Here is a 20,863-nt window from a genome sequence, read left to right as displayed (position 1 = left end):
GCAACATGAAATAATGGCACGGATGGGGGGAAATAGTCTCATACACAGCTATTATGTGTATACATTTCTCAGCATTTGTCTCCTAGTGACATTTGCATGTATGCATGCAGAGTATGTTTATTATAGCATTGTCCATAATAACAACAATTGTAAACAACATATATTATCACTAAGCGAATGGCTATTCAGACTGTGGAATGTTACGCAGAAAAGTAGAAGGAATAAGGGAGAACTGTACGTACTGTGGACAGATCTCCAAGGCCCTTTGCTAGGAGAAAACAGCAAACTGAGGACTCCAACAGGAACACACACATACACGTATGCACACACAAAATACTATATATTTTCTATTAATACATATATGTATTGTATGTAAAAGTACAGAAAAATGTCTGGAAGATAAATACAGGTTCATAAGAAACTTTTGGTGAGAGAGATGAGGAAGCCAGGATTAGTAAAAAGTCATTAGCTTTATCTGTAATGTTTTAAACGTTTAGAAGAACAAATTTATGTATTACTTATGAACTTAATACTTAAAAATATTAAATGAGATACAAAGAGAAAACATCTAGCACAGCAGGCTCTCATGAACTGTAAATTCGTCTCCCTCCACCAAAAGTGATTAATACCTTGGGTTCAAACACAATAACCAGATCCCACCAATGTGTCCCATGAAAATAAAATGTGTAAGGCATAGTTCAGGAAGAGAAGGCCCTGACATGGCACGTGGAGAGTGGTGACTTAGGGAGTGGAACAGAAGGAAAATTGCAGGTACAGGCAGAAACGTCACTGCCCACACAAAAATGAACAAATGAGATCAGGGAAGATAGTCTCAAAGTAAAGAAACACAAAGAAATGCCCAAGGAAAATACAGGAGAACCATGATGCCATAACTATTCTCTTACTAAGCTTCTACTAAGCTCCAATCAGTTCACATGCAATGTACCATTTAGCCTGCAGAGTAACGGTATTACTACGCCCATTTCAGAAGATGGACACTGAGGTTCAGGTGTGAATTTGTCGGAACCCCTACAACTGACGGCGACTACAAGAGCCGGTATTCAAACCCACAACTGCTCTTTTCTACCATGCTTCGCCGACAATGCAAAGGAAAAAAAAAAATTAAGAAAACCAAGTCAAGATATAGGCATCAAAATTAAAACAAAGACCCAAAACAGAACGGAGCCCCCCTGCAGAAGGTACGTGTGTTAATCGAGGGCCCCCCCACCCATGCAGAGAGGGGCGGGCGAGCGGGCGGAAGCTGAGGCCCCCCGACCCGCTTCCCCTGGGAATACGGCAACTCCACCAGCTAGGGGCACAGAGAAACAAGCAAACCTCCCAAGAGCCTAGAAAGGCCCCAGCGCGGCGAAGAGGCGGGGTGAAGGGCAGCTTCCGGTTCCGGGCGCAAAGGCCCCACGTGTTCCGACCCGCCAGGCCCCGCGCGGCTCGGATCTGGCGGCGCTGCTAGGGCCGGGAGTGGGTTGGGGAGAAGCCGGGGCAGGGGAGGAGCCGCCGGAGCTGTCGGAGCCGTGAGTGCTGGGGGCTGGGCCGGGCCGGGCCGGGCCGAAGCAGGCTGAGCGAGGCTGAGCGGGGCTGATCGGGGAGGAGGGGGAGGGGTCGGAGACCCCGCCCCCCTAGAGCCTGGGGAAATCGTACTGTCCTGTGGAAGGGGTTGGCGGCAGTATGTTGAGGGGGCTGAGGCGTTGTGGTCCCCGTGTTTCCTGGCGGCCGAAGCTAGAACCTTCGGGTACGTGGAACGCGCTCCAGGCTTCTTTCTTTGCAGCCACCGCCTTCCGCCCCCTCTTGAGGCCTGCAGAAACGCAGTTAGTTCGTACCGCCCTCCCATTGCTTCCGTGCCAACTGTCCTCCGGGCACCGTGGGAGGAGTGGTCGAGGCCCCTTCATTTCCCGCAGTTTTTTACCCCGCCTCTCAGCTGGCTCAAGAATTCCCCCGAAGGCTCCCTGCCCAGGCGAGCCCCATCACTTGCCACCACTAACTACGCCGCAACACACGCAGATACCCTCACCCGTGATTTTATCTCCCGTGATTTTATCGCCCGTGATCATGCTAGGCCTTGGAGACCACCTGGCCTGTGGCTTTTAAGCTGCACCGTGACGGACCCGAGCTTCCTCTCAAGCCAATGACTGCAGTCTCCACTTGCAACTTCCCTCCCCCACCCCTAACAGCCAGTTTGGGCACTTTTCTCGACACCACCGCTACCCTCAGCGGGAGTATATGGGGACTGCTTCTCACCTGGTTTCGCGAAAAGTTTGTTAGTTTGTATGTGTTTTTCAGAAAGGTGCCAGCCCGATTTTTATTTTTCTGGGCCTTGATGTTCTTGTCTTCTAGGCGCCTTGATAACCCTGTCTGCCTTGGTCCTGGGGAGCAGGGCCACATCCAGGCTCTACTTAGAGGCTAGGCTTAGAACTGTTGCTTTTTCTCTCTGTCCACATTCTGCAGGTGACACCCAGGGCAGCCTCACTCAGAAGCCACAAGGAAAGCTAGTGGAGTCCCTCATCCCTCCAACTTCTCTTCCAAGCTGCCCCATGGCCCTTGATCCAGAAAGCCACTTCAGAAAGGTTGTGGGACAGCCATGGGAGGCTTGTTGCTGGGAAATGTATGACAGCGGAACAGTTAGGGTTTGTAGCCATTTGTCTTGGGTAGCTTTTTGCTATTACTATCTAGCCTAAGAGGGTGGGCAGGCTTGGAGGGAGGAAAAATTTTTTTCTCCTAGGACTAAGCACCGGGGATTCATAATCTTGTCCCCTCTCTCCTCCAGCTGTACCCGTTTTGCACTCTTTCTGTATACCATATTGCAGTAGACAGTTATTTCAAGGGCACAGCAAGGTTTACTACGAAGTGAGGGACTCTTGGGCATTATAAACTATGCAGATGAGGTAAGTTACAGGTTTACAACATTTTTTTTCCAGCTAATTTGGCACGGACATAAAACACATATAGCAGTCCTAGACTCCTTTCCTCTAAATTTGGCCAGCACTGGAAAAGTTGGATCCCTTCTGCTCGAACCTCAGATTTATCTCCTTTGCCTTAGGGACTGGTCCTCAGACTTACCAAGCATCTTAAACCCTTGAAGGGCTTGTGAAATACAGATTACTGGGGCCACCCCCAGAGTTACTGATTATAGGTCAGGGCTGGGGCTTGATCATTTGCATTTGTAACACGTTCTCTGGTGCTGGTGCGCTGGTCTGGGTTTCCCCACGTTGAGAACCACTGCCTTTGGCCAGACTTCTTCACACAAACATTGCAGTGGTTTGGACATCAAAAGACCTGTGTGTGAGTACTTCTGTACTTGAAACTAGTACGATGATCTTGTGTGGGTAATTTAACCACTTAGGTCTGAGTTCCTTGATTTGTAAAATTAAGAAAGTGTACTTCAAAAAAACTCAAAGTGCTACATTTTCTTAAGCTGAATTGAAGCTGAAATACTGGTGAGTTTTTTCCCTTGATTTTCTTAATTCTCTTGATAGGAGCTTCTATTTTTATCATATAGCTTATACCCATATTCTAGGTTTTTGCTGTGAGTTCCTAGTATGCCAAAGTCCCAGCTATTTTTTAACTACATGTTAAATTCTTTAAGGTCAGGGCCTGTGCTTTTTTCATCTTTCTTTGCCCAGCACCTTGACTTGTGTGGGACACACAATTGATGCTCAGTAGATACTTCTGGGATGAATGAACTCCATCCCCTGCCTTCTCTTGGAGAAGTTTTCCTCCACTAATCCTGTGTAACATAGTAAAGTGGTATATGGCTGTGCCACCTGATTCCCTCAGGGGACTGGAATAAATGCTAATGCCAAATTCCTGTAACTGTCCTCAGAAGCCCTGGCACCCACTGATTCTGAATTTCAGTGTCTGTATTCAAGTTGGGGGAAGAGAAATCAACAGCTTAAATAAATACAACACACATTTATCGAGCATCTTTTTAACCAGGTGTTTGACGAAGTGTTAGGAACAGGGAATATAAAAATATATAAGGAGGTCCTTGCTTTCAGGGACAGGGCTCACAGTGGGAGACAAAAGACACTAAACAGTGGCCCAGAGCAAGAATGGCACCTACTTTGGACCATGATTTACTCTGCAGTGGAAACCTGATACCCCTCAGATTCCTGTGGTCCAGCAGGCATGGATCCCATCCTTCATCTCATCATACGCAAGGGAGCCTTGGGCAAAGCCAGAAGGAAGTCATCTACATACAGAGCAGGGAGTACCTTGACAGAGAATATTAATTAAAAACTAAAAACATAGTGAATGACTTTTGAAGTAACTTCTGAATTATCCACATTTATACCTCAGGTCAAGCTATATTTATAAAATATCCTTTTTTTTTTCTTTCATTAAATAATGTTTCCTCTGTGTGATCGGCATTGACCGTGTTCACTGTAGTGAATTAAGTGTATTTGGCTAGTTTAACTCTGGCTTCCAGATAAAAGCTGCTACCCTCATCAGGGTGGGTGTCAGGTTTGGTGATCACCCTTTTCCTACTTCAGATTAGTTTGTGACATTCTGTTTTAAACTGAGGCATGTAGATTGGCCTGCTTTATTCAGGCCATTAACCACCCCTGGGTAAAAACCTGTAAGTTTAAAAAGCCTAGTTTCATGTTGGAGGTTACCCAATATGATCATGGTGGCAGGATATTTAATTCTGGTCTCAGAACCTGTATTTGGCCTCTAGCCCTTCTCAACTCTTGAGTAAATTCCTCTCACCATCTTCAGGCTAATACATTATGGCCCAGGTACTCAATAAAGAGGCCACATATCCTTGTACCCCTCAAAGCCCCTCTATTACCATCAAAAAGCTGGATAGTTTCTCAAAAAATGATCCAGCTCTCTGCCTTTAGGTAGAAAATCATCCCCATTTTCAAGATGATTTGATGTGACTTGTCCCAGATGACACACCTCTAGGAGGTGGCACACAGCTCATCCACCTCTGAAGGGAGAACTATCAACAGCGATCCAGCACTGCCTCCTGGGCCTGTGTACGTACTTGTAGGAAACATTTTAATTGAAAATAAAGTGAATTGTTATGATTTTTATAGCTTTATTTAAATTCTTCATGTTTATATTTACTCTCAATTACATTTTTATACCTTGATCCTAACTGCAAAGTCTATAAAATTTAGTGGCAGAAGATATTTATGTCTTAGCCTCCTCTGACTCCCTGTACCACCCACTACTTATTTGGCCTCTCCTTTTATTTCTTCCTGTCTTCCTCTTTTTTACACCTTATAATTACCTTTGAGCTACTTCTCCCGTTGCTACTCAAATCTAGTGAAGAATCGCTGAATAGAATCTTAACTAAATCTATGTTGACTCTAACGAAGGAAGAAAAAATATAAATGGCAAGAATATCTTAAATAGTTTTTAAACATGGTTTGAAGCACACTGATCATGATGTGTTAGAAGGCAAAAAGTCAGTGAAGGTATTCCCTTTCATTTCTTCTGCCTTTTGGGTTAGGTTTTCAGAGGACCTCTTGGGTATATGGGCAGACCTCGGAGATATTGCGGGTTCAGCTCCGGACTGCTGCAATAAAGGAAATATCGCAATAAAAACAGGAATTTTTTGGTTTTCCAAAAAACTGTTTACACTGTACTGTAAAGTTCTCTTTACACTGTACTGGAGTCGATTGATTAAGCAATAGCATTGTGTCTTTAAAAAAAAAATGTATATAATTTTAAAATACTTGTTGCTAAAAAATGCAAACCCTCATCTGAGTCTTTAGTGAATCATAATCTTTTAGCTGGTGGAGGGTCTAGCCTTGATGTTGATGGCTACTGACTGAAGAGTGGTGGTTGCTAAAGGTTGGGGTGACTGTGGAAATTTCTTAAAATAAGACAGCAATGAAGTTTGCGGTATTAATTGACTCTTCCTTTCATGAAGAGTTTCTCCGTGGCAAGCGGTGCTGTTTAATAGCGTTGTACCCACAGTAGAACTTCTTTCAAAACTGAGTCAGTTCTGTCCAACCCTGCTGCTGATTTATCAACTAAGTTTATGTAATAGTCTAAATCCTTAGTTGTCATTTCAGCAATCTTCACCAGTAGATTCCGTCTCAAGAAACCACTTTCTTTGCTCATCCATAAGAAGCAGCTCCTTATCCATGAAGTTTTTATCATGAGATTGCAGCAACTCAGTCACATCTTCAGGCTCTACTTCTTATTCTAGTTCTCTTGCTATTTCTACCACATCTGCAGTTTCTTCCTTCACTGGAAGTCTTGAACCCCTCAAAGTCATCCATGAAGGTTGGAATCAGCTTCTTCCATACTCCTGTTAATGTTGATGTTTTGACTTATTCCCATGAATCACTAATATTCTTCATGGCATCTAGAATGGTGAATCCTTTCCAGAAGGTTTTCAATTTACCTTGCCCAGATCCATCAGAGGAATCACTGTCTATGGCAGCTATAGCTTTACAAAATGTATTTCTTAAATAATAAGACTTGAAAGTTGAAATTACTCTTTGATCCATGGGCTACAGAATGGTTGTTGTGTGAACAGGCACGAAAACATTAATCTCATTGTACATCTCCATCAAAGCTCTTGGGTGACAAGGTACATTGTTCAATGAGCAGTAATATTTTGAAAGAAAATTTTTTCTCTGAGCAGCAGGTCTCATCAGTGGGCTTAAAGTATTCAGCAAACCATGTTGTAACAGATGTGCTGTCATCCAGATTTTGTTGTTCCATTTATAGAGCATAGGCAGAGTAGATTTAGCATAATTCTTAAGGGCCCTAGGATTTTCAGAATAGTAAATAGCATTGACTTCAACTTAACGTCACCAGCTGCATTAGCTTCTAACAAGAGAATCAGCCTGTCCTTTGAAGCCAATCATTGACTTCTCTCTAGCTGTGAAAGTTCTAGATGGCATCTTTTTCTAGTAGAAGACTGTTTTGTCTGCATTGAACATCTGTTGTTTATCTTAGCCACCTTCATGAATTAGCTAGATCTGGATAACTTGCTGCAGCTTCTGCATCAGCACTTGCTGCTGCGTCTTGCACTTTATGGTACAGAGATGGCATCTTTCTTTAAACCTCATGAACCAAACTGTTAGCTTCAAACTTTTCTTCTACAGCTTCTTCACCTCTCTCAGCCTTCATAGAATTAGAGAGAGTTAGGGCCTTGCTGTGGATTAGGCTTTGGCTCAAAGGATTGTTGTGGCTGGTTTGAGCTTCTATCTAAACCACGAAAACTTTCCCCACTTTCTTATCATTTGTGTATTCACTGGAGTAGCACTTTTCAGTTTCCTTCAAGAAACTTACCTTTGCATTCCAACTTGTCCAACTGGGGCGAGAGGCCTAGCTTTCAGCCTGTCTCATCTTTCGACATGCCCTCCTCACCAAGCTTAATCACTTCTAGTTTTTTATTTACAGCAAGATACACGCGATTCTTCCTTTCACTTGAATACTTTCGGCCCTTGTAGGGTTTTTAATTGTCTTAATTTCAACATTGTTACGTCTCAGGGAATAGGGAGGCCCAAGAAGAGGCAGAGAGACGGAGGAACATCTGGTCAGTGGAGCAGTCAGAAGGCACACATTTATTGATTAAGTTTGCCATCTTATATGGGCACAGTTTGTGGCACCCCAAAACAATTAGAATAGTAACATCAAAGATCACTAATCACAGATCACCACAACAAACATAGTAATAATTAAGCTTGAAATATTGTGAGAATTATCAAAATGTGATTACATCAAGTGAGCAAATGCTGTTGAAAAAATGGCACTGATAGACTTGCTTGTTGCAGGGTTGCCACAAACCTTTAAGCTGTAAAAGAAAACAAAACAGAAAACACATTATCTATGAAGCGTGATAAAGGTGAATCGCAGTGAAATGGGGTATGCCTGTACTAACTGGGTTTGCCTCAGGTTGCCTCTTCCCAGTTAGAGGAAGGGGACAGGACTGTGATATTGGTAAACAGAAGTATCACTACTCTGGTCTTAGGCAGGAAAACCTATCTTTAAGTTTTCATCCCATCTGGTTCCAAGGGTCTTGTTTAATCTTAGCTTATAAGTGCTTTCAAAGCAAGAATTCTCTCTTGGTTTAACACTTTACTTTTTTTTAGGGGGTCTGCACCACGCAGCTTGCAGGATCCCAGTTCCCCGACCAGGGATTGAACCAAGGCCACAGTAGTGAAAGCGCCGAATCCTAACCACTGGACCACCAGGGAACTCCCTTAACACTTTACTTTTGATGTAACAGTAAACAGACCAAGATTTTCCCTGTGCATTAAAAAAAATTTTGTTTTGAATTATGATGAAATAAAGGACTGTTTGATTATCATGTAAATCTTCTTCCCAAAAGGATTTAAAGCGATTTGAAGGAAAGAACAGAATATATAGAGCATCTACCATATACCAAACTCTGTGCTGAGCAATTCTATGCATTACTTCATTGATCCTTAAGACCACCATATGAGGTAGGAAGTATTTGCCACATGTTGGAGATTGGACTGAGGCTTAGGGAGTGTCACCTGGCTAATAGGTGAGGGGAGGGATCCAGACTAAGGCTCCAGAGCCCCTAACCATTATGTGGAAAGTATGGGTAAACGTTTGTGTAAGGATCAGTAACAGTAAAATGAAAGAATCTTTCCTGTAGGAGGATCATAGTGGGTAGTCTTTAGTTTTAAAGAACACTACAGGAGTAGAAAAGGGCGGTTAACAATTTTTATTAGCTGATTATTTTTTCTAGAGCAATGAGAGGAGCAGTTGCAAGCGTCTGGTTAGTCCCAGCGATCATTGATTCAAATCTCCAGGCTCTGGGCCCGCTTTAGAGTCAAAGAGGAGAAGGGAGACTGGAAAGAATTTAAATGTCTGCTGAATATCATCATTCGAACCTCTCTGATCACTGTTTTCTTCTGAAGATTAATTATTTGCCAGTAAGTAGATCCCATCTCTCCTTTAGGAAGATGCTATAAGACTACAGACCTTGTCGTTTAGGGTCCAGAAAGATCACTCCAAGTAGGAACAACATTTTAAAATAGAGACCCAGGTATCTTTTCACTGCGTGCAGTTTTCTTTTCTGGTCTTTAGGGTTGAGTTAGGGCCTTAACTGGCATGGGACCCACTCAGATATGGACAGAGACAGCTGGACCACAGACTGGAGAAAGGTCTTGCCTTTCCCACATCTCCTCCACAGTCCTGCCCCAGACGTCCTAGAAACACTGAAGAGGCTAGGTGGTGGGGCCAGCCCAGGCCGAGGCATCTCTGCAGACATTATTTTAGAGCCTTCTGGAAACAGGTCTTTCACTTTTCCTGGCCTGGCCTCACGGTCTCTCTATAGTATCCTGTTGTTGGGTTTTTGTCTGTCACTGTGGAACCCTTCCAAGGACAGACACTGAGGGAAGGCGTTAGAAGGCAACGAATTGCAAGGCAGACTTGCAGGGTAACCCATCCCATAAATGGCGGAATAAAATGCAAAGCCCATTTTCTGTCTCTAGTACTGACACCTGACATTTGCACAGCATGCTCTAGTTCACAAGCTCTCAGAGGTCTCAGCTAACCCTGAGAGTTAGGAGAGTTGTTGTCTGAAGAGGGCTTCACCCTTTACAAGGGCTCTTGTGTACCTCGTCTCAGGAAGCCCTTAGAGCGGTTCCAGGTTTGTGGGGATGTGGGCTGGAACGTACACCTTTGGATACCTAATCCGGTGCTCTTTTCACAGCACTGCCCGCCTTCTCTTCCTTCCCATCTCTTGCCCCAACAAGGACGACTCTGCCGCCCCTCATTCCGCTGTTGCTGACCTTTTGTCGCCATCTCATCTTCCGAGGCTGCCAAAGTAAATACAAAACAAGCGAAGGAAATCTCAATCCGTGATTTCTGAAGAGCATTTTAAAGCAGCAGTTTCTATGTGATGCTGTTACGTTCTTTTTTTCTTTGGAGAGCAAAGCCCTGTAAGAGCAGGAACCCTCTGTCAGCGCATACTTTATAGAATCTGTAGTAGGGCATCTCGTGGACTGTGCTACGTGAAAACAGTGAGAGTTCCTAGCCTGCTTCGCTGGGCAAGTTCTCCCATTTTTAAGTTAATAGAAATCCCTTCATTAAGCCAGAGACCCTGAGTATCAATTCCATCTTCTTTTCCTGCCTTGCAGATGTTGGGGGGATTGTCTGGATAAATAATCAGTGTTGTGTACTTGTGTTAAGTTACTTGATGTCCGGTTTTGTGCATATTAAGGTTGATTCACATCTTCAAAGGAAAATGATTTTTTTTTTCAAATGCACAGCTTTGTGTGACTTGTATGTGGATCCTCCCAAGGCAGCCTGAAGATTCCTTGTGATGAGTTGTGTTTTCCTCACTTCAGGAACCACTAAGAGTATTCTGTTTTACTCGCAATCCAAATAATAAGTGTTTTTTCCCTTATTTATTCATTTGTCTGGCACACAGTTAGCTGGACAAATGAGTGAATAAGAATTAATAGGATATTGGATCTGTCCTTCCAGAGAAAGACTTAAAAAGACTTACCGTGGTCTCTGCCTGAGAACCTGTTGTGTGACAGGCCTTGAGCTGGGTGCTGTGTGGCCCTGCCCTCGGAGCTTTATGGTCTGGTGAATTAAACAGGAGGATGAACAATTCTTACCACACAAAAAGTAGATATATGTGTGTGCTGCGATACAGGGTCCAAGTTCCTGTGGAAACAATCTGGGAGGACCAGGGAAGGCATCTGGGGAAAGCAGATCTGAAGGATGAGTAGAGTTAACCAAGTAAAAGGGGTAGAAAGGGTATTTCAGGCAGAGTCGACAGCATCAGGAACACCTAGTGAGGGCGCAGAAAAGAGATACAGCAGTGTATTTGAGCAGCAACTTTTAACGCAGTAGCAGTCGTTGGAGAAGAGAGGTGGGCAGGGGCCAGGTCTTGCAGGGCCTTGGGAATCAAATTGTAAGGGGTTTAGATTTTACCCTGTGGACAGTGTGAAGCCATTGGCCGATTCTGTATGTTAGAAGGGTCACCACTCAGACCTTACCGCAGCACTGCAGGTGGTATTGATGTGGATATGGCTCTTGCCCATTTTTAAATGCTTGCACTCACCTGCCTCCCTGACCCCAAACTAAAGGTAAATGTCTACGTTCCAGAAATAAAAGCTGGAGGAGTGAGCACAGTCTAACTCCACCACAGCCCGAGGAGATTTCAAACCAAAATAAAGACTTCTAAAGTTTGGGGTTCTAATACCTATATTCCAACAAGGAGATATGAAAATGGGGCACTGGTGGGGATGGGGGAGGGATATAGAGTTGAGTATCTGCCAGCCTGGAGCCTTGAAGAGCTACTCCTTCCGTGAAAATCTGTCTACTGATCAAGCAAAAGGGCAAGGAATTGTAGGCCTCCATAGCCTTGGGTGGGACAGAAATCACTCACAGGCTTAGGCCTAAGTAAGACACTATTGGCATAATTCAGGAAGACTGAGAAATTAAGATACACTGAAACCACTAGTACTTGGATGGAAGCAAAGGAAATTTCATTCAAAGGGCTCACTTTTATAACCTAGGGCTCTCCCAAAGAAAATGGGCATAAAACGTAAAAAAATTACAAACCACCTGCAAAAACACCACCATGAGATAGAGCAGATGTAGTAAGTAGGTAAATTAGCCCAGGAAGATCTGTAAATTACAGAACTATAGACCATGAGATTATGTAGTGAATGTTTGCGGGTAATGGAAAAATGAAATAAGCTTGAATGAAAAGTGATTTGAGATACAGATTTAAATAATGAATAATTTGGTGGTTGATGGGCAACAGCACGTTAGACAGCATGTTACAGCTGTTAAGAGTGGATCGTTGACCTTGAAGGTGGACCTGAGGCAGTTGTAGTGAAGCATAAAAAGATTGGAAAATGAAGAACCCTCAGGTTGCATGTGGAGAGTGGTCTGGAGGCGGTGGCACCTGGAAGCCCATTGGTAAAATTTGAACCAAGTGGTTCGTTCCACATGTAAGTGCCAGTGCAGTCGTAGGGGCCGAGGATATCGTCACTTTTTAAGAGGTCCTATCAGTGCCTTTTAGTGGGTCATAACGGCTTCACTCGGGGAATGGCAGTGGAGATGAGATGCATGAATTTGAAAGATTTAGAAGGTAGGATTAACAAGATTTGGTGAATAAAAAAGAGTAGAAACTTATGGAGGAAAAGATTGATTCTTACTGTTAATGTAGGAAGAAAACTTCAAAGTGGAGGCTTATTCATTTAGATGCATTTATTGTGTGCTTTGTTATAGGTATTGGAAATTGATTGAAGGATAGTCGCCTACTTCAAGGGGTTTCAGGGGAAAGATGAACGACGACTGTGTGATGTGGCAGATTTTGAGATACAGATGTGTCCAGATAGCTGGGGAAGCAAAGTGATTTCTAACCAGGTCTAAGGGCAGGGAGAATGGGATCAAAGAAGGCATCTCAGGAGACATGAAGCCTTACCTATTTATGTCTTGAAAGATAAGTAAGTTTAACCTAATGAAGGGTAAAGAGTTGGAAGGAACGGCATGTTCAAAAGCCAAAGACCATAGACCTTTTGTGTGCTTTACATGCACAATGTGCATGTGTGTATGTGTGTGTTTGAAAGGATTGGAGAGGAAGGCAAAGGAATAACAAGATGAAGGGACTTCCCTGGTGGTCCAGTGGTTAAGACTCCATGCTCCCAATGCAGGGGGCCCGGGTTTGATCCCTGGTCAGGGAACTAGATCCCACATGCTGCAACTGAAAGATCCTGTGTGCTGCAACTAAGACCTGGTGAGGCCAGGTAAATAAAATAAATATTAAAAAAAAAAAAAAAGAAACCCAAGATGAAGGTCAACCTAATACATAATACTTAGAAGTTTGTATTTCACTTCCAAGACAGGAGTGATTGAGGATCTTAAATAAGGAAGGGACAGGACCAGGTTTGCCAAGAGCAGTCACTCTTGTGATATGATGAATGGTGACGAAGGTAACAAACCTGGAGACAGATAGCTCACATTTAGAGGCAATTGCAGTAATCCAGAGAACTGATTTAAGACCGAAACTGTAAATCCTGGGAATGAAGAAGAGGGGACCTGTCGAGAAGAAGTAGGAACACACGTGAAGCATTGGTGGTGGGAGTTTTCCATACAAAAGGAACAGACTTTTACAGACTTGGAGGCCTGGAAAGGCACCCTATTGTAGGGAGGTCAGCAATGCATTCATTATAGCAGGTGATACAGAGAAGAGGGGAGGATATGAGGCTTGAAAAATAAATTGAGGGCTGGTTGTGAAGGGCTTCATGTACCATGCCAAGGATTTTGGAACTGATCTTACTAACAGTATGAAATTATTTTTAAATGTTGAGTGATGCAGTTGGAACTATTATTCAGAAAGATAATGGTTAACATTGGGGCACCATCACTTTTAGGCACTTCACAGGTATTCCTCATAGTAACCCTATTAGATGGATTCCATCCTACCTCCATTCTGTAAAGGGGAAACAGGCATAAGGAGAATAAGAACTTGACCATGACCCCGTATCTAGTAAACAATAGAGCCAGGATTCAAACCCTGGCAATCTGACTCCAGGACTCTCTCTTAACCTTACATGCACTAAGCGTTTCTCAGCTAGGATGCACATCAGAACCACATGTAGCATTTCTAAAGATACAGTTCCCTAGGTTGACTTGACTCAGAATATCCAGAAGAATGATGTGTGATGCTGTGTTTTGCAGAAGCTCCACAGCTGAGTCTGTTGCGTTTTGCTCATAGCTGAGTACTGCGGGGATCCCAGTTAGGAAGTTATGGCAGTAGTCCAGGCAAGAGATGGGGGCCCCAACTAAATCAGGAGGAAACAGATTTAGAGGCTTAAGAGGTACAATTGGTTTAGTGAGCTGTAAGCAATGGGTAAGATTCAAAGTTGAATCCAAAGATGATAACGTTGAGTGTTTACTTAACAAGTGATGATCTCAGCCAAGAGGATTACACGAAGGGGTGGACTTGGGAGTAGGAATCGTGAATTTAGTTTTGAGGGTCTGTAGGTCTTCCAGTTAAAGATGTCTTAGGAGGAGGATCGCTTTTGGGGGTGCTTATGTGCCAGCCACCGTGTGTAAGTGGCTTTCTTAGCTGTTATCGCATACAATCCTCTCAAATCTCGGAGAGTCCCCAGTTTACAGAATAAATTAATACGGAGTGTGATTCAGTTCACAGTGAACCTCCACAAAGCCTTCTCTGTCTAATTCAGCCCCGTCACTGTGTCTCTTCTCAGAATATATATCCTAATATATATGTCAGCATGTGCGTGTATGTGTGTAAAACAGATTGTGGTCAGTACCGCATTTTTAGCAGGCAGTTATGACTGTCCTTTCTCCTAGCCATTTTCCTTTTAGGTTCCCATATTTCATGATGTAGAAATGCAATGTTTTTCTGTTTTTCTATGGGGTGTGAACCTTGCCTAGGAAAAGGAGTGGGAGAACATACCTTCAGGCATAGCTTATCCTATTCCAACTAGATCTATTTACAACATATGTTATGGAGATTAGGGGAAAGGGGATTTAACTTTGGGAGTGTTATGTGTACAGGATTATGATTGAGCTCAGAACTGTTATTCCTGTGTATACTTTTATGCTCATAGTGTTGTCTGTCTTTACTTCTCTACCCAGGTCCCTTGGGAGAAACTCCTCAAGGTGCCCAGGCTGAGACGGGGGGAACGACAGTGTGAGCTCTCGATGGTGTGAGACCACCCCAGAGCCAGACAATGGCTACAGCCTTGGAACCGGAGGACCAGGATCTTTGGGAAGAAGAGGGGATTCTCATGGTGAAATTGGAAGATGATTTCACTTGTAGGCCAGAGTCTGTCTTACAGAGGGATGACCCTGTGCTTGAGACGTCGCACCAGAACTTCCGGCGCTTTCGCTACCAGGAAGCAGCAAGCCCTCGGGAAGCTCTCATCCGACTCCGAGAACTGTGTCATCAGTGGCTGAGGCCAGAGAGGAGGACAAAGGAGCAGATCCTAGAGCTGCTTGTGCTGGAACAATTCCTTACTGTCCTGCCCGGAGAGCTGCAGAGCTGGGTGCGGGGCCAGCGGCCAGAGAGTGGCGAGGAGGCCGTGACGCTGGTGGAGGGTTTGCAGAAACAACCCAGGAGACCAAGGCGGTGGGTGAGGAGGGGGAGTCCTGATCTGTGTGATGTGGAGGGGGTCTATTTGCTGGGAGCATGGATTTAGGGGTAGGGCTTACGTAAATTACCCCATAAATGGAATTGGCTCTGCCCTTGGGTTGTACCTAGATCCATAAGCTCCATGGGACAGAGGAGTGTGTGTGTTTGTGTGTGTATGAGTGTGACTTCCTGGTTCTTGAAACACCTGCCTAGGGACCATCTTTGTGGCCTCAGCACACAAGGTGATACGGCTTTGGTTTTCCCTTTGGATGTTGAACCTCCATTTCCTGGGGAGGAGAATTCCGTGACTTCCTCAGAGGTTCTCAGCCCCGCAGTGACAGATCCCCCTTTCAGGACGACAGACAGGGAAGCACACAGCAAGGCGAGCCGCAGGTGGGGTAGGCGAAGATGGGAAGGGTGGGACCTCAGAGCCCTGGTGACAGGCAGGGTTGAGGGAAATGAGAAAGCAGGGCAGTATCTGAATGTCCCCCCTTGTCCTGGCGAGGATAACCTCGGCTCCTCCTCGCACGCCCCAGTGGGACTGGACTTTCCCCTCCTCGTCTGGGTCCCTCTGGGAGTTTTCCTGTTGGCAGCTTCTCCTAACATAAGCCCTGATGACAACCAAGACTTTCCTCCTGACTCCATGGTGACTGGAAGTTGGAATTATTCCCAGGTGACTGTCCATGTTCACGGCCAGGAAGTCCTGTCCGAGGAGACAGTGCATCCAGGAGCAGAGCCCGAGTCACCTAGTGAGCTTCAGGATCCTGCACACACCTTGACCCCCGAGGAGTCCCATGAGGAGACCACACAGAGCCCAGATCTGGGGGCACCAGAAGAGCAGAGCCTGTGCCAGGAGTTGGAGTTCCAGCCCCTGCAGGAGAGCGGTGGGAGCCTCAGCAGGAAGGGGGGATCGTGGCAGAGTGAGGGGAGGGGGATATTGCTCCCATACCGAGGAGGCTGGCTAGATCATAAGGGGAGGAAACCACAGAGTACAGGGTGTTGAGAGGAGGCAGTACTAGCTAGAGTACCCGTAAGCAGGGCTACCTTGGATAGCACTTTTGTTGGTTATTCTCCTGGCGTTCCCGTAGTGTTACAGGTGGTGGCGTTGGGATGACTCAAGCCGCCCTTAGGCCTGTGTCTTGACTCCCACCTTCCCACCAGAGACCATGGGGGATGCTCAGCTCTTTGCCAGTTTTAGGGCTGCCCTGCACACTGCTGATCTCTGCCTTCTTTTCTTCTTAGAGGTTCCAGTGCCCCAGGACCCAGCCCTTCCTGAAGAGAGGAACCCTGGAAACCCAGAGATGGTTGCCCTTCTTACTGCTCTATCACAGGTGCACCCTAGTTTCTGTCTATACCATGGAGAATTTGAGGAACCGTTGGGCATATACACTGAACAGGTCAGACGGGACACAAGTTTCCACTCTCCTTTGCCAGTTTAAGTTCTCAGTTCTGCATGTGTCTGGAAGGGGAGGAACTGCAGCTAATGAGATCAGTTATAACATCTCAGTCGGATCTACAGGCTCCAGAGCCTTTTGATTTGCCACCAAGCAGAGGGACTAACAAAGTGGGATTATTTGGTAACACCCCAGTACAACTTTGAAGTTGTCAAGTGAGGGTTTGTTTTTGGTTTTAAGGAATAAACTTGATCGTCATTTGTAAGGATAACTGACTGTCCTGCAAAAACGATTTCTGATTTTGGGTGCTATCCTCTTCCAGGGACTGCATTCAGTCAGGCCATGGCATTCATGAAGACTTCACCATGGTCAAGAGCCCCACAACTAAGCTATGTGGCTGGAGAAAAAAGGAATAGAATTCATCCTTATTTTTATTTTATTTATTTATTTATTTATTTTGGCCGCGCCGCGTGGCATGCGGGACCTTAGTTCCCTGACCAGGGATCGAACCCGTGCCCCCTACATTGGGAGTGTGGAGTCTTAACCACTGGACCGCCAGGGAAGTCCCCATCCTTATTTATTTATTTTTTAAAATAAATTTATTTCTTTTTGGCTGCATTGGGTCTTCGTTGCTGCATGTGGGCTTTCTCTAGTTGCGGCGAGCGGGGGCTACTCTTCCGTTGCTGTGCGGGGCCTTCTCATTGCGGTGGCTTCTCTTGTTGTGGAGCACGGGCTCTAGGCACGCGGGCTTCAGTAGTTGTGGCTCGTGGGCTTCAGTAGTTGTGGCTCGCGGGCTCTAGAGTGCAGGCTTAGTAATTGTGGCGCACGGGCTTAGTTGCTCTGTGGCAGGTGGGATCTTCCTGGACCGGGGCTCAAACCCGTGTCCCCTGCATTGGCAGGCGGATTCTTAACCACTGCGCCACCAGGGAAGCCCCCCATCCTTATTTTTAGATTGTAGCCTAGCTGAAGAAGAAAGTCCTGTTTATGCTGTATAGACTATGTAAGTGATGTGTGATTAGGTAAGGTCAGTTAGGGAAAGTTTCCTGGAAAAGATGAATTTTTGCAGAAATGTAGGTGGCACTAAAGTGTAAAATAGGGAGTTGAATGGTGACTTCTAAGACCTTTCTTGTATTTTAAACAATATCCTCAGAAAGGCTAGTGCTGAGGGAAAGTAGTGGGATTGGAGGGAGCAGGAAGCGGGCCAGTTGCAAAAGCAGAAACTTGGGAAGCAGCGACAGGATGAAACTCAGATGTCCTGAAAGGGAACCAAGTGTCGCATTTGAGTTTCTTTGTCTCCTGGATGGGTTCTGCCTGTACCAATGACCTTTATTCCAGGAACAAAATATGAGGCTCCATAAAGCATGCCATTTTAGTAGAATCTTTGTGTTGTTTCAGGGATTGGTAACTTTCAAGGATGTGGCTGTATGCTTCTCCCAGGACCAGTGGAGTGATCTGGATCCAACACAGAAAGAGTTCTATGGGGAATATGTCTTGGAAGAAGACTGCGGAATTGTGGTCTCCTTGTGTAAGGAATTTCAAGTGTTTCTAGAGTGTCCTGAGCACAGAGATCTTTTTCTTGTTGGAAATTGAGGGTGTCTTAGACCTTAGATTGTACGTACTACACTTCTCTTATGCCGACCCCACCAGTGACACTGAAGGACAGCCGAGGAAGATGGTGTCCTTCGAAGTTAGAGGGAAGAGAAAATGCCTAGAAAGTAGTTGGAAACCTCTAATAAGAAAACAGCTGTAATACTATAGTTTTGGTATGAGTTTAAGTTTAGTGTGAGTAGGTAAGCACATAAGTTATGAAACAAGCAATAAAGGTTGGAGACGATCTACTTACTTGAATCTGGGAAAAGAGGGTAACATTGACGGCTGTGTGATTATTGAGTTGCTGGTGAAAGGCAAGAGATAGGCAGTACTCGTCAGAGGTGCTCAAGCTAAAGAGACTGAAGGTTTGATGGACTGACCTGCCTATGTGATTGTTCTGCAATCTGCCAAACAGAAAAGATCTGCTCTTGACATGGGGAACAGTTGAACCAATCGTGATGTCCTGTTTTCCCTCTCTTGAGCAGCGTTTCCAATCCCCAGACTAGACGAGATCTCCCACATGGGAGAAGAAGAGCCTTTGATCCCAGAGATCCCAGAGGCACAGGAGCCTCAAGAGCCAGAAATCCTGAGTTTCACCTACACAGGTGAGGAGTGACAAAGGGAATCTGTCCCCCGAGCTGGCAGTTCCTCTGGGGAACCCCTCTCACTGGTTCTTCTAACATGTCAGCCGACAGCACTCTCTCTGAAGCCAAATTCTTCTATCCTTTTCCCCTCTTCACGCCTATCATTGGTTTGAGGGATCTGTACTGCAAAATGGTGACAGACAAAAAAGGGGAACTTTTGGAATTGCAGCTATACCATTTTTTAAGCATTCACATAAACCCTTGATCCCCAACCTCCATATTTGTGAAAGGAGGATAATAATGTTTGTCCACACGAAGGCTGCTGACAGCGTGAGAGAGCGTATAAGAAAGTGCCTGGCACACGACAGGCATTCAGTTGACTGGTTATTTCCTTCTTCCCAACCTCTACACTTAAGAAACATGGGTTTCTCTCTTTACAGTCTTGCCCTCCCAAAACTGTTTAAAAATCTCTCCATTGTGTGCAAGGCGTCATTACCCCTATAATTTCCTCTTTTCTCCTCTCTCCCTTTCTACAGGAGATAGGAGTGAAGATGAGGAGTGTCCTGAGCAAGCAGATCTGAGTTTGGAGGAGCTACACAGGTCTATCTTGGGAGATGCAGAAATTCACCAGACTCCAGACTGGGAAATAGTCTTTGAGGGTGATCCAGGCAGACTTAACGAAAGAAGATTTGGCACAAATATTTCTCAAGTTCATAGTTTAACGAATCTTCAGGAAACCATGCCTGTACACCCCCTGTTAGGGAGACATCATGACTGTACTGTATGTGGTAAAAGTTTCACTTGTAACTCCCACCTTGTTAGACACCTGAGAACTCACACAGGAGAGAAACCCTATAAATGTATGGAGTGTGGGAAAAGTTACACACGGAGCTCACATCTCGCCAGGCACCAAAAGGTCCACAAAATGAGCGCTCCTTATAAATATCCCCTAAACCGGAAGAATCTGCATGAGACCTCCCCTCTGGTCCAGGTTGAGAGAACTCCACCTGTTGAGAAACCCTATAGGTGTGACGATTGTGGAAAACACTTTCGCTGGACTTCAGACCTTGTCAGGCACCAGAGGACACATACGGGAGAGAAACCCTTCTTCTGTACTATTTGTGGCAAAAGCTTCAGCCAGAAATCCGTGCTCACAACACACCAAAGAATCCACCTTGGAGGCAAACCCTACTTGTGCGGAGAGTGTGGAGAGGACTTCAGTGACCACAGGCGGTACCTGGCCCACCGGAAGACGCACGCGGCCGAGGAGCTCTATCTGTGCAGCGAGTGTGGGCGCTGCTTCAACCACAGCGCCGCCTTTGCCAAGCACCTGAGGGGACATGCCTCAGTGAGGCCCTGCCGCTGCACCGAGTGTGGAAAGAGCTTCGGTCGGAGAGACCACCTCGTGAGGCATCAGAGAACACACACTGGTGAGAAGCCGTTCACGTGCCCGACCTGCGGGAAGAGCTTCAGCAGAGGCTACCACTTAATCAGGCACCAGAGGACCCACTCAGGAAAGACCTCCTAGCCCGGTCCCCACGTGCGGACACCTGCCTTCGACTCTTTCCCAGGGGTGATCTGGGAGAAGCCATCTTGTCGGCCTGGGAAGACCTTTTCTAGGGAGTCTCCCTCACCTGCCCAGGTGTGCGTTAGTAACCTCTTCCCACAACTAGATCACCCCCCCCCCCCCACGCAGAACCTCTCAACTTTGTTCTACACCTTGAGGAGATATTTTTTCCAAAGTTCGCCTGAATTGAGGCCTCTCCGTGACTGGAGTGCTCCTGCCTCCACCTCACAGGTGTGAAGTAGGAGAATTAGAAGACTTAAGAGGTTGTGTTTACTATATTTGCCCCCAAATAAGCTGTTAACTATCCTAAAGACGCCTAACGCCCTCAAGTTTAAAGTGGCCCAGGACAGGTCCTTAGGTTTGGTAAGGGACCAGCCTTTAGGATTCTGTCCTTCCTGGGCTCAAATCTTAAAGCACACAGCCCTGAACTCAAGGCAGGAGACCTGCATCCTGATGGCTCTGCCACACTTTCACAGGTTAACTGTACAACTCTCTCACTGATACACTTCTTCACCATGCACTTTCCTTTGATTCTCGGGAGAGATGCGAGTAGTGGTTGATGGGCAAAAACATCGAGGCGGCTTCATGTGGACCTTGTCAGGCTGCTCCCTTCCCCATTGTCAAAATGACACCAGGTGCCAGA

General features: G+C 45.5%; 1 protein-coding gene across 8 annotated transcripts; it reads left to right on the top strand.

The window, feature by feature from the left end:
• Positions 1-1,405: 1,405 nt before the first annotated feature.
• On the top strand, positions 1,406-20,327 carry ZNF202 (zinc finger protein 202). Of its 8 annotated transcripts, XM_060304215.1 has the most exons (11): positions 1,417-1,529; positions 2,461-2,639; positions 8,076-8,429; positions 8,702-8,888; positions 9,671-9,864; positions 14,590-15,086; positions 15,759-15,969; positions 16,328-16,416; positions 17,875-18,004; positions 18,555-18,674; positions 19,190-20,327. In XM_060304215.1, the coding sequence occupies exons 6-11, from the start codon at positions 14,685-14,687 to the stop codon at positions 20,179-20,181; spliced, it is 1,944 nt and encodes a 647-aa protein (XP_060160198.1). In that variant the 5' UTR covers positions 1,417-1,529; positions 2,461-2,639; positions 8,076-8,429; positions 8,702-8,888; positions 9,671-9,864; positions 14,590-14,684; the 3' UTR covers positions 20,182-20,327. The 8 variants fall into 8 exon arrangements, with proteins under 8 accessions (XP_060160196.1, XP_060160198.1, XP_060160199.1 ...); XM_060304216.1 differs by lacking the exons at positions 8,076-8,429; positions 8,702-8,888; positions 9,671-9,864 and having other exon boundaries at positions 2,461-2,579; XM_060304214.1 differs by lacking the exons at positions 8,076-8,429; positions 8,702-8,888; positions 9,671-9,864.
• The last annotated feature ends 536 nt before the right edge of the window (positions 20,328-20,863 follow it).

The sequence above is a fragment of the Globicephala melas genome, chromosome 8 (genome assembly GCF_963455315.2).
Source record: "Globicephala melas chromosome 8, mGloMel1.2, whole genome shotgun sequence".
Lineage (NCBI taxonomy): Eukaryota > Metazoa > Chordata > Mammalia > Artiodactyla > Delphinidae > Globicephala > Globicephala melas.
This window is presented reverse-complemented; position numbering and strand designations above follow the sequence as displayed.